Genomic DNA, 13938 nt, shown 5'->3' with positions numbered 1-13938 from the left:
TGGAAAGTGAATTTGCTCTGTAAATTTTCACCCAAATAACAATAAAAAAAAAAAAAAAGATAACATTACGAAGATTAAAAGGCAAGGCACAGTCTAGCATAAAACATATATAAAACAAAAGATTTATACCTAAAATATATAAAGAACTCTTATAACTCCATGATAAAAATGCAAATAATCTATTAAATAATAGGCAAAAGACATGAACAGGGAACTTCACCAAAGAAAATATATATAGGTTGCAAATAAGCACATCAAAAGATGTTCAACATCACTAGTTATTAGAGAAATGTAAAATAAAACCAAAATGAGATACTACTATGCACCCACTAGAATGTCTAAAATTAAAAAGACTGACCATGCAGTGTTGATGAGGATGTAGAACAATTAGAACTCTCAAACTGGCAGTTAGGCAGTTTCTTGAAAAGTTAATCATACACCTACCTAATGACCCCACCATTCCACTCACAGGTTTTTACCCAAGAATAACAGAATCATATGTGTACACAAGGACTTATACAAGAATGTTCATAGCAGTTTTATTTGTAATATTCAAAACTAGAAACAACCTAGATGTCCATCAATAGGTCAATGAATAAGCAAATTGTGGTATATCCAAACCATGAAATGCTATTCAGGAATAAACTATTCATACATGCAACAACATAGATGAATATCAGAATAATTATGTTGAGTTTTAAAAGCCAAGCAAACACAAGTGCATATTTTTTTATTCAATTTGAACAAAATTCTAGAAAGATGCAATCAATAGTGACAGAAACCACATAAGTGGTTGCCTGGGGCTGGGGGTGAGAGGGAGGTATAGAAAGGAGGAATTACAAAGTGACACAAGGAAATTTTGGGGGTGATTGATATGTTTAATATCTTGATTGTGGTGATGGTTTCACAGATGTACACATATGTCAAGATATCATATTACATACTTTAACATGTGCAGTTTATTGTCCATCAATTTTCCTTCAATAAAGCTATGGGGGAAAAAAAGAAAGCCAAAAAAGAAAAAGGTAGTAATTATTATGACCAAGTCAGTTTTCTCTTAAGAATACAAGATTGGTTTAATATTTGAAAATCAATTGCTGTAATTCATTACTAATGGAGAAAAACTCTATAATCATCTCATAGCGACCCCTCCTTGGATTTCCGAGGAGGTATCACTATGAAAGTAGATTGCCCAACCTTCCTTCCGAGGAGTGGCTGGTGGATTTGAACCACCAGCCTTCTGGTTAGCAGTCAAATGCCTTAGGCACTATACCACCAGAGCTCCCAATCATCTTAATAGATGCAGAAAACTAAAGGAATGATAGAAATAATACAAGAAAACCATGCCACAATTTAAGGTCATGAGTTTCTAGGCTGAAAAAGCCTGCTGAGTATGAATGAACAAAAGCTCACTAGAATGCACATTATTGTAAAAACTCAAATCAGAAAGGAAAAAGAGAAGATCCTAATAGCTTCTAGAGAGAACTAAAAGAGAGTCACATATAAAGACTAGAAATCAGAACGGCTTTTGGGCTTTTCAACAGGAACTGAAAGCTAGAAGACAACAATGCCTTCAAAATTGTGAGCAAAAAAATTTTGCAACCTAGATGAGTATCTATCAAGTCAAACTCTCAATCAAGTATATGATAGGCAACTAAAGACATTTTCAGATAGTTTAAGATTTAAAGAGCATATTCCTCTGCACCTTTTCTCAAGAATCTACCAAATGTTGTGTTTCATCAAAGCAAAATAAAAATATGGTAACCAGAGGGCAGAACCTAAACCCACACCCACTGCCATTGAGTCAATTCCCACTCACAGGAACCCTGTAGGACAGAGTAGAACTGCCCCATAGGATTTCCAAGGCTGTAAATAATTATGGAACTAGACTGCCACATCTTTCTCCCAAGGAGCTGGTGAGTTCAAGCCACTGACCTTCTGGTTAGCGGCCTAATGTTGTAACTACTGCACTACCAGGGCTCCTAGCAGACAGAAGACAGACCCAAAAAGAATCCCCAGGAAATTCCCAGGGAAACATCTGTGCAACAGAGCAGCTTGTAGCGGAAAGAGTGGGGAAGAGGGAAGGACACTAGTTTGGATATCTTTAAGAAAAAAAAGGCCTAAACTGGTAGAATATCTGATTTTTAAACCATATTGTGAGAGTTATGGTTTGGTCAAAGAATGTGAGGTTGAACTAAGGATGGGTTTTAGGAAACTAGGCAAATTGAAGGAGAAAAAAATGGTAATTCTCAACTCCAAGCTAAATGAAAAGTTGTATAAGAGATAAAATATTCTTATAGAACATGACATGGTTCAGCTAGGAATAGTACTTTCATAGTTATAAAAATGTATATACTTAATAAACCCCCCCAAAAAAAACCACACATGTACTTAATATTAACTATAAATTGGTGACAACCCTGTGTTAGAGAGGAAAGAGTAAGGTAATGGGGACAATTGAAAAGAATTAAATCTTCATCTTCCATAATACAAAGTTAATAGATAATAGTCAAAATTCATCATTTAATAAAAATCAAAGAAATAGCAATGTAAACATGTTATTCAGAATATTGGAGATATGTGCCAGAAGAAACATCTGAAAGAAATAAAATTGGTTGCATCTCAGAAATAGGGAAAGGCAAGGCAAGGGAGTGCTGTTTCTCTTTCTCTTTTTTAACTTTTTTTAAGGCTCGTACTTACAACATAATTGTTATTTTTAAAGTATTACTTGAGTTTTTAAACTATGTACATGCTATTAAAAAAAAAAAGCAGAAATGACTCTTATGCACTCATAGTTTAACAGTTTCTATAGAAGTTAATTAAATTACTTAATTACAATCACGAGGACAAGTATAAGCAGGTTTGGGAAGAAACACAATTGATCCTGGGCAATGAACGTACCACTTAAGTGGAAGAAGAGGTTTGAGAGCTTCCTAGAGAAAAACCTATGGACAGACAGAGGGTGTGCCTTCAGTATGTCAAGGGAATTCAGTTGGGAAGTTTTACAGAAGAAATACAGATTGAAATAAAGCAAACCCACTGCCATCAAGTCAATTCCGATAGAGTAGAATGCCCCGTATGATTTCCAAGGCTGTAAATCTTTACAGAAGCAAACTGCTGACTGCCATATCTTTCTCTCCCAAAGGGTAGTGACTGGTGGGTTCAAACCACCAGCCTTTCAGTTAGCAGCTTAATGCTTTAACCATTGCGTCACCAGTGAAGAAATACAGAGCATTGGTTAATCTAGCCCATCATTTAAGCTGAAGTCAGATAGGAGAGCTTCTACTATAATGAAGCATGATAATAAAGGAGGATAAAGAAAAATAAAAGCCTTAATCCATCCACTTTTGCTACCCTGTCCTTTTCCCATGGGTTAGATGGAAGAAATCCTACAATGAGCAGAGCTCAAGATCATCCTCCAGGTCATTTAACTTACCCTGAAATATTAACACTCTTGAGGAAAATCTGCAAATGAGGACAAATTAGTCCTTTTGAATGGCAGGCTATCTTACATATCCTTCAGCTTAACCCATGAAATGAGTTGGAAAGGTGGCAAAAGAGATAACAAAGCAAAATCTACCTTTTGCATCATGATGGACCTCATTTAATTTCAGCAAATAGATGTAGTCCACTACTGCCTCCTTCTCCTTTGCATTTTGGGTAAGTACTAAACACCATGCATACAAGCACTGCAAGAGAAAATGAGCAGTCAGGAGTTCAATACAGGACCTGAGACAGCCTTCTGTATCTGTGTTAAGTAGGCTTTGCAGCAAATCTGTCAGTCTCAAAATCACAATCTCACCTGCCTCAGTCAATGAAGTCTGGAGGTTTTGAGTATTTCGGGTTGCTAATTTTTGAAGAAGGAGCCCTGGTGGTACAGTTGTTAAGCACTTCACTGTTAACTGAAAGGTTGGCTGCACCAGCCGCACTAAGGCAGCAAGACATAGCAGTCTGCTTCCGTAAAGATTACAGCATTAGAAACCCTGAAAACCTTGTTTGTCTGTTTGTTTTCATTTGCTGAGTTCTCTATAAACTCTCTGTCCTATAGGGTCCCTATGAGTCAGAGTCACTATGAATCGGAATCTACTTGATGGCAATGAATTATTTATTGAAGAGATAAGCAGAATATAGAATCAACTTTTCAACAAAACAACAAACTTCACTGTGCTATTTTGGGCAATAATCTGCAGAAATACCTCCCACTAAGGGGAATCTGTTTCTTTTATTTGGATTCAATTCTGGATAACCTAGGAGATTAGATCTACCTACCTCCCTCATTTGCTGAGTCCAGAGGCCTGTGACAGCCCTTCCTGATAAGAAATTGTCAACTTAAAACATTGTTCCACCTCCTACTTTGGCAAGTAGTGACTGAGATCTTAAAAGCATGCAAGCAGCCATCTAGATGCAACAATGGCTCTCTCCTTGTCCAGACCAAAGAACGAAAAAAAAAAAGATTCATGGAAACAATTAGTCCAAGCAACTGGTACACCATGTGATCCTCAGCCTATGTAACTATGAGACCAGAAGAATTAGATGGTGCCTGGCTACCACTGTCAATCACTTGGAGGGAGATCTATGCAGGAGATCTTGGATAGAGTGGGAGAACAATGTGGAACAAAACTCAAAATCATTTGGAAAAAAAAAAAAAGGACCAGGTTTGCTGTTCTGATGGAGCCTAATGGAACCACTGAGACTATGGCCCCTAGCTGCCCTCCAAGTCTGGAATTGAACCCACACCTGTAACTTCCAGCCAAACAAAAGACAGGTATATGAGGTGAACATTTACACTAGGTAGATACACTCCTTGGAGAGAACAATCATGGGAGAATAGAAAGGCTGTGTATGTCAGGGACATAGCTCAGGGGGCAGGAACACATGGAGGGAAGGACACAAGGAAAAAGTAACTATGGGGAGCTCTTTCATTGTGGTAAATTGTAGTCAATGTCATAAGACATTGACTACAGTGTATGTGAACTGCTGTATGGAAAGTGAATTTGCTCTGTAAACTTTCACCCAAATCACAACTTAAAAAAAAAAAAGAAATTGTCAACTTACCTTCACAGCTGAAACCAGAAAATCAATCAAAGCAGAAATAGGCTTTTAACATGAACAGAGCCATTAAACGATTTTACCTTTCTATTCCGCAATGAGGGACAATTTGGATGTTTGGAAACATCACTGTACATAGCCACTGTAAATCAACTCAAAATAAGTATCTTCTTTATTTCCCAGACGCCTTTAGGCTACTTTGTTCTTTGGCATCAGTAATCATCAACTCTGGTTCAAGAATGTCCCGTTGGTTGAATTTCATAAAAAAAAAAATCTTCCCATTGAATCACAACCTCACCAATATTCAAGTTTAAGCCATTGTGTATCAGCCTGACTCTGAGATATGGCAAGATTTGTCATCATTTACTCTCAGCAATGTTTTTGCTATAACTAAAATGCTCACTTTAAATGGAAAAAAAAGCTGATTTTTTTAAACCATATTGTAAATGACTATCATTATTTGAATGCAAGAGGAGTATGTGATAGTTATTATTTTCCCCTTACTTGAAACAACCTTATCTTGCATGTTATACTAAACAGAAAATGTAAACTATTGAAAAATATCATTAATATCACACGTGATATTAATGTGAAAGTAACCAATAAATATACCTCTGTCTGCACAATTGCTCTTCTTCTAATGGTAAGACAAATTTTGCTAAAAATAATTTTTAAATAGTTACAGCAGTACATCAAAAGGAAATTGCCAGAAATTTAAGCCAAATTCATTAGAGGAAATGGAATGAGGGATATTGTTGCGGATGTCAGATGGATCTTGGCTGAAAGCAAAGAGTATGAGAAAGATGTCTATCTATGTTTTATAGACTTTACAAGTCTGTGACTTGTGGATCAATAATAAATTATGGGTAACATTGCAAAGAATGGGAATTCCAGAACACTTAATTGTGCTCATGAGGAACCTGTCCATAGACCAAGAGGAAGTTGTTTGAGCACAACAAGGTAATACTGCGTGGTTTAAAATCAGGAAAGGTATATGTCAGGATGCATCCTCTCAACATATTTATTCAATCTGTATGCTAAGCAAATAATCCAAGAAGCTGGACTACATGAAGAAGAATGTGGGATCAGGATTGGAGGAAGACTCATTAACAACCTACGATATGCAGGTGATACAACCTTGCTTGCTGAAAGTGAAGAGGACTTGAAGTACTTACTGATGAAGAACAGAGGGTACAGCCTTCAGTATTGATTACCTGAACATATGTTTTGTTTTTAACATAAAGTCAACTCACTGACTTCGAGTTGAATCCAACTCATAGCGACCCCTCCTTGGGTTTCTGAGGCGGTATCACTACGGAAGTAGATTGTTCAACCTTCCTTCCAAGGAGTGGCTGGTAGGTTTGAACCACCAGCCTTCTGGTCAGCAGTCAAATGCCTTAGGCACTACGCTACCAGAGTTCCCTTTTAACATAAAGAAAACAAAAATCCTCACAACTGAACCAATAAGCAACATCATGATAAACAGATAAAATATTGAAGTTGTGGAGACCTTATTTTACTTGGATCCACAATCAATGTCCATGGAAGCAACAGTCAAGAAACCAAACTACATTGCATTGGATATACCTGCTGCAAAAGACCTCTTTAAAGTGTTAAAAAGCAAAGATGTCAGAGGACTACGGTGTGCCTGACCCAAGCCATGGTATTTTCAATAGCCTCATAGGCATGCGAGAACTGGACAATGAATGAGGAAAACCAAAGAAGAATTGATGGTTTTGAATTATAGTATTGGCAAAGAATATTTAATGTACAATGGACTGCCAGAAGAACAAACAAATCTGTCTTGGAAGAAGTACAGCCAGAATGCTCCTTAGAAATGAGGATGGTGAGACCTCATCTAACATACTTTGGTCATGTTATCAGGAGGAACCAAGAAAAGGACATCATGCTTGGAAAAGTAGAAGTCAGCAAAAAAGAGGAAGACCCTCATGAGATAGACTGACACAGTGGTTACAACAATGGGCTCAAACACAACAATGACTGTGAGGATGATGCAGGACCGAACAATGTTTCATTATGTTACACTCATAATGTATAACTCATAGGGTCACTATGAGTTAAACGAACTGGTTAAACCTCATAACAACCACACAGATAAACAAGTTATCTATGATGCAATTTTATAAGTAACCCTTCCAATTACCTTGTATAAACTGGATGTTCCCCTCACCTTATTTTTCACCCTCCTCTACCCTCCCACCTTCCTAGCAATGATTTTGAGCTATTGCTGAGCTTTATTACATAATGAGGAGCTCTGGTAGCATAGTGCCTAAGGCACTTGACTGCTAACCAGAAGGCTGGCGGTTCAAACCCATCAGCCACTCCTCGGAAGGAAGGTTGGGCAATCCTACTTCTGTAGTGATACTGCCCCGGAAACCCAAGGAAGGGTCGCTATGAGTCAGGGCCGACTCGTTGGCACATAACAACAACAACATTACATAATGGGGAAGACTGCTGAGTTATAGAACGTTGATCTAACTGGAAACAACATTTTCTCAAGTCCTGTTAAAAAGGCCCCCTGAGAAGTACCTCAGTGTCAGAGTTGTTGCCATTCAGAGCTTCGATGTTTGGGTCCCTCCAGTCTTCTGAGAGTGAAGGGATGTAATTGTCTGTCAGAGCGTCCCAAACCCTGTAAACAAAGAGAAGCTCTCATTAGCACACATCTGTGGCCTGGCCCCGCCTGGAGGAAGGAAGAGCTGGGTCGGGAGAGGAGAGAGGCTTCTGTGTATGCCAGGCTGAGATCATCTGCCTTCCAGCATGCAGGGCAAAGCAGCTTAAAAACTGAATCTAGGGAAGAGAAATCCAAGAGAACATAGTCTGGCCAAGGGTGTCAGTATAAAGGTATTCACCTGAGGGAAGAGGAATTGTCCACTATGACATACAAAGGGCAGAGTCTATAATCAAACCATCACTGGTCCTAGAAATAATTCTGACCCTAAACTAAATAGTTCATGTTCTGTTTTCTTTATGTTTCCTTTCCTGTGGAAAGAGAAGAGTTAAAAGAAAATCTAGGAAGATTTTCTGGCTGACTGACCCTTTATCATTAAGATCAAGGTCATCATCTAATTTACATGCATTTCAAGAGGCCTGCAACCTAAAGCCTGAGGAATTAATGCCTTGGCATCTAATGTAGGTGAGGGGATAATGCCAATACTGTGATTTATTTTGTTTACTTATTTCCCAAAATGTTCTAGTAAGCCTGAGGGTGGCACAATCCTGTCCTCTAGCAATGCAAAGTCTAAGTCGGCCTTGTCTCTACTATAATAAACACTCTAAAGCCAATATGTGAAAGTAACCAATAAATATACCTCTGTCTGCACAATTGCTCCTCTTCTAATGGTAAACAATAGGGTTCCTTCTGATATGTAAATTACAAGAAAAGTTTTTCTATAATTCTTATTGCTTAACACATTTAAAAGGAGATTCTTAAAATTGTTGAATTGGTGTATGTTATGCTATGTATATTCTCAACAAAAAAAGAAAAAGAAAGAAGGGTTTTGGAACAGAATTGAGAACCCAGAAATAGATTCATTGACCTATGGTCAGCTGATCTTTGACAAAGGTCCAAAATCCATTAAATGGGGGAAAAGACAGTTTCTTTTACAAATGCTGCTGACAAAACTGGATATTCATTTGCAGAAAAAAGAAACAAGATCCATACCTCACACCATACACAAAAACTAACTCCAGATGGATCAAAGACTTAAATGTGAAACCTAAAACTATAAAGTTCATCAAAGAAAAAATAGGGGCAAACTTAGGAACCCTAATTTATGGCAAAAATAGACTATCAAACATAACCCAACATGCACAAATAGCAGAAGGTAAACTAGATGATTAAGATCTTCTAAAAAAATAAATTCTTATGTGGATCAAAAGACTTTTCTCAAAGAGTAAACAGAGAACCTACAGAATGGGAAAAAATATTCAGCAATGACATACTGAACAAAGTACTTATTTCTAAAATTTACAGAAAACTCTAACATCACATCAAAAAGACAAACAAACCAATTAAAAAATGGGCAGAAGACATGAACAGACACTTCACCAAAGAAGATATTCAGGCAGGCAACAAACACTTGAGGGAATGTTCATGGTCATTAGCCTTTAGAGAGATGTAAATCAAAACAACAATGAGATACCATCTCACTCCAGCATTAATAGCAAAGTTCAACAACACAGAAAATAACAAATGCTGGAAGGATGTAGAGAGATGGGGACTCATACACTGCTGATGGTACTGTAAAATGATACAACCGCTGTGGAAATCAATATGGCAATTCTTTAAAAAGTTGGAAATAGAAATACCATTTGATCCAGCAATTCCATTATTAGGTATATATGTAAAGAAGTGAGAGCCAGGACATGAATAGATACGTGCACACCCATATTCATCGCAACACTATTCACAATAGCCAAGAGATGGAAACAACTTAAGTGCCCATCAACCAAGGAATGGATAACCAAATTGTGGTACATACACACAATGGAATACTATGCAACCCTGAAGAATAATGCTGCACCTACAAAATACCGCGTAACATGGATGAACCTGAGGACACTATGTTGAGTGAAATAAGTCAATCAGAGAAGGACAAATTTTGTATTAGTTCACTATTATAAAAAGTCAAGGAAAAGTTTATATAAGGAAGGAAACTTTCTTTGTTGGTTAACAGAGATGGGAAGGGAAGGGAGGGGAAATTCCTAGATAGGTTGGAAAATATATATATTATATATATGTAGAAACAAAAGATTATTATTGGTTACCAAGGGCAGGAAGGAGAGGGAAAGGGGAAGCATTTGTTTGCAGGTCATTGAGTTTATGCTAATGGTGGCAGACTATTTTGGAAAAGGACAGCAATGATGGTGGTACAACATGAAAAATACCATCAGTGTCCCTGAGCTGCAAATGTGGAAGTTGTTATGTTGGCAAATGCCTTGTTGTGTATGTTTTCACCACAACAAAAGTCAAAAAAAAAAAAAAAAGAAAAAGAAAGAAGGGTTTGTTTGGGGGACAACAAAGGATATTGGGGATATTAGGGAAAATTGGTAAGTCACAAGCACATAACAGGAAGATGGATAAATCAGTTAACACCATGAGAATAATGTAAATTGGTAATAATGCCATCCATGAAAGCCATTGGCACTTGAACTAACGTTGTTGTTGTTAGATGGTGTTGAATTGGTTCTGACTCCTAGTGACTCTATGTACAACAGAGTCCTGAGCCATTTTCACAATCATTGCTATGTTTGAGTCCATTATTGTAGCCACTGTGTCAAGCCATCTCACTGTGGGTCTTCCTCTTTTACACTGACCCTCTACGTTACCAAGCGATGTTCTTCTCCAGGGACTAGTCTTTCTTGATAACATATCCAAAGTATATGAGATAAAGTCTGCCATCCTCATTTCTAAGGAGTGCTTCTTCCAAGACAGATTTGTTTGCTCTTCTGGCAGTCCATCGTATATTTTGTATTCACCAAAACCATAATTCAAAGCTATCAATTCTTCTTTGATCTTAGTTGTCCAGTTTTTGCATGCCTATTTGGGAACTCTGGTGGTATAGTTCCTAAGGCATTTGACTGCTAACCAGAAGGCTGGTGGTTCAAACCCAGCAGCCACTCCACAGAAGGAAGATGGGGCAACATACTTGCGTAAAGATTTACCACCTCAGAAACCCAAAAGGGGTCACTATCACTCAGCATCAACTCGATGCCAGTGAGTTTGGTTTTTAGTTTTTGTTTTATGAAGCTATTAACCATGGCTTGCGTCAGGTGCACCTTAGTCCTCAAAGTAACATCTTTGCTTTTTAACAGTTTAAAGAGGTCTTTTGCAGCTGATATGTCCAATGCACTATAATGTTTGGTTTCTTGACTACTGCATCCATGGGCATTGATTTTGTGGATCCAAGTAAAATGAAATCTTTGGCAACGTCAATATTTTCCCTGATGTTACTTATTGGTCCAATTGTGAGGTTTTTGTTTTCTTTATATTAAAAACAAAATAGATATTCAGTAATCCATACTGAAGGCTGTAGTCTTTGATCTTCATCAGTAAGTGCTTCAAGTCTTCTTCACTTTCATCAAGCAAGGTTGTGTCATCTGCATATCACAGGTTGTAAATTAGTCTTCCTCAAATCCTGATGCCATGTTCATGTAGTCTAGCTTCTTGGATTATTTGCTCAGCATACACATTGAATAAGTATGGTGAAAGGATACATACATCCTGATGCATACCTTTCCTGATTTTAAACAATGCAGTATCTCCTTGTGTTCAAACGATCACCTCTTGGTCTATATACAGGTTCCTCACGAGCACAATTAAGTGCTCTGGAATTCCCATTCTTTGCAATGTTATCCATAATTTGTTATGATCCACACAATCAAATGCCTTTGCAAAGTCAGTAAAATACAGGTAGATAATTTTCTGGTTTTCTCTGCTTTCAGTCAAGAGCCATCTGACATCTGCAATGATGTCCCTCATTCCATGTGCTCTAATGAATCTGGCTTCAATTTCTGGCAGTTTCCTGTTGATGTACTGCTACAGCCATTTTTTAATTATTTTCAGCAAAATTTTGCCCTTATATGATATTAATGATATTATTTGATAATTTACACATACTGTTGGGTCACCTTTCTTTGGAACAGGCACAAATATGGACCTCTTCCAGTCCATTTGCTATGTAGTTGTCTGCCAAATTTCTTAGCATAGATAAGTGAATGCTTCCAGCATTGGATCCATTTGTTGAAACATCTCAATCAATATTCCATCAATTCCTGGAGCCTTGTTTTTCACCAATTCCTTCAGTGTAGCTTAGATTTCTTCCCTCAGTACCATTGGTGCTATGCCACCTGCTGAAATGGCTGAAAAATGATTAATTCTTTTTGTCTTTCCATCTTCTTTTGATGCTTCTTGTGTCACTCAATTACTTTTGCCCATAGAATCTTACAATACTGTAACTCAAGGCCTGAAGCTTTTCTTCAATTGTTTCAGCATGAGAAATGATGAGCATGTTCTTCCCTTTTGGTTTTCTAACTCCAGCTCTTCGCACATTTCATTATAATAATTTACTGGTCTTCTCAAGCTGTTCTTTGAAATCTTCTGTTCAGCTCTTTTACCTCATCATTTCTTCCATTTGCTCTAGCTACTTTACATTCAGGGAGCTCTGGTAGCATAGTGGCTAAGACACTTGCCTGCTAACCAGACGGCTGGCGGTTCAAACCCACCAGCCACTCCTCGAGAGGAAGGTTGGGCAATCCTACTTCTGTAGTGATACTGCCTCGGAAACCCAAGGAGGGGTCGCTATGAGTCGGGGCCGACTCGACGGCACATAACAACAACAACAACAACAACTTTACATTCAAGAGCAAGTTTCAGAGTCTGTCCTGACATCCATGGTGGTGTTTTCTTTTTTTCCTGTCTTTTTTAATGAGCTTTTTGTTTTCTTCATATATAATGGTCCTTGATGTCGTCTCACAACTATCTGTTCTTCAGTCATTAGTGTTCAATAAGTGAAATCTCTTTTTGAGATGGTCTCATTCTTTGGGTCTTGTGGTCTTGTTTTAATTTTCTTCAGCTTCAATTTGAACTTGCATATGAGGAACTGATGATCTCTTCCACAATCAGCCCCTGGCCTTATTCTAAGTTATTCTAGCTTCTCTGTTATCTCTTTCCACAGATGTAGTTGATTTGATTCCTATGTAGTCTATCTGGTGAGGTGTGCATGTATAGTCACTGTTTATGTTATTTGCAATGAATAAGTCATTGATTTTGCAAAATTCTATCATGTATCCTTTCTATCACCAAGACCGTGTTTTTCAACTACTGATCCTTCTTTGTTTCCAACTTTTTCATTCTAATCACCAATAATTATCAAAGCATCTTGATTGCATGTTTGATCAATTTCAGACTGAAGAAGTTCATAAAAAACTTCAATTTCTTCATCTTTGGCATTAGCAGTTGATGCATATATTTGTGTAAGTCATACTAAATGGTCTTCCTTGTAGGTGTGTGAATATTATCCTATCATTGACAGCATTGTACTTCAGGATAGATCTTGAAATGTTCTTTTTGATGATGAATGCTACTCCATTCCTCTTCAATTTATCACTTCTGGCATAGCAGAGCATATGTTTGTCTGATTCAAAATATCAGTCCATTTCAGCTTACTAATGCTTAGAATATTGATCTGTATGTGTTTCATTTAATCTTCGATAACTTCCAATTTTCCTAGGTTTATACTTCATGCATTCCATATTCCAATTGTTAATGGATGTTTGCAGCTGTTTGTTTTAATGTTGAGTCATGCCACATCAGCAAATGAAAGTCCTGAAAGCTTTATTCTATCCACGTAATTATGGTTGACTGTCTTTGAGGAGGCAGCTCTTCCAGTCATATTTTGAGTGCCTTTCAACCTGGGAAACTCTTCTGGCATTATATCAGAAAATCTTCCATTGCTGTTTAAAAGGTTTTCACTGATCAGTTTTTCAGAAGTAAATTGCCAGGTCCTTCTTCTAAGTCTATCTTAGTCTGGAAGCTTCATTAGCATAGGTAACCCAACTGGTATTTGAAATACTGGTGGCATAGCTTCCAGCATCAAGGCAACACATCAAGCCACCACAGAACAACAAACTGAGAGATAAGTGGTGGATCATAATAAATGAGGGCTCTATGCCATCTCTTTCAATGGCCTGTGTTCATCAATCAAACATGAGTATACTCATGAGACCAAAATATAAGAAGCATGTTTTATTTAGAAACACTAATATAAGAAAATAGCCATTTAAAAATAAGCAAATGTCTAACAAATATGAACCCCTTTGCATATACAGTACTGAGTTGTCAGTGAAAGCAAACATGGGTATAGGGAC

The 13938-nt window shown here is 37.5% G+C and overlaps 1 protein-coding gene across 1 annotated transcript in view; it reads right to left on the bottom strand.

Moving 5' to 3' along the window:
• FEZ1 (fasciculation and elongation protein zeta 1) overlaps window positions 1–13938 on the bottom strand; it is a 69758-nt gene that overhangs the window by 48418 nt on the left and 7402 nt on the right. The window contains exon 2 of the mRNA XM_042782448.1: window positions 7600–7699. Coding sequence (XP_042638382.1) covers window positions 7600–7699 — 100 coding nt within the window. The remainder of the gene's footprint in view (window positions 1–7599; window positions 7700–13938) is intronic.

The sequence above is a fragment of the Orycteropus afer genome, unplaced genomic scaffold (genome assembly GCF_000298275.1).
Source record: "Orycteropus afer afer isolate SDZICR_OR568_19922 unplaced genomic scaffold, OryAfe1.0 scaffold00325, whole genome shotgun sequence".
Classification (NCBI taxonomy): Eukaryota; Metazoa; Chordata; class Mammalia; order Tubulidentata; family Orycteropodidae; genus Orycteropus; species Orycteropus afer.
This window is presented reverse-complemented; position numbering and strand designations above follow the sequence as displayed.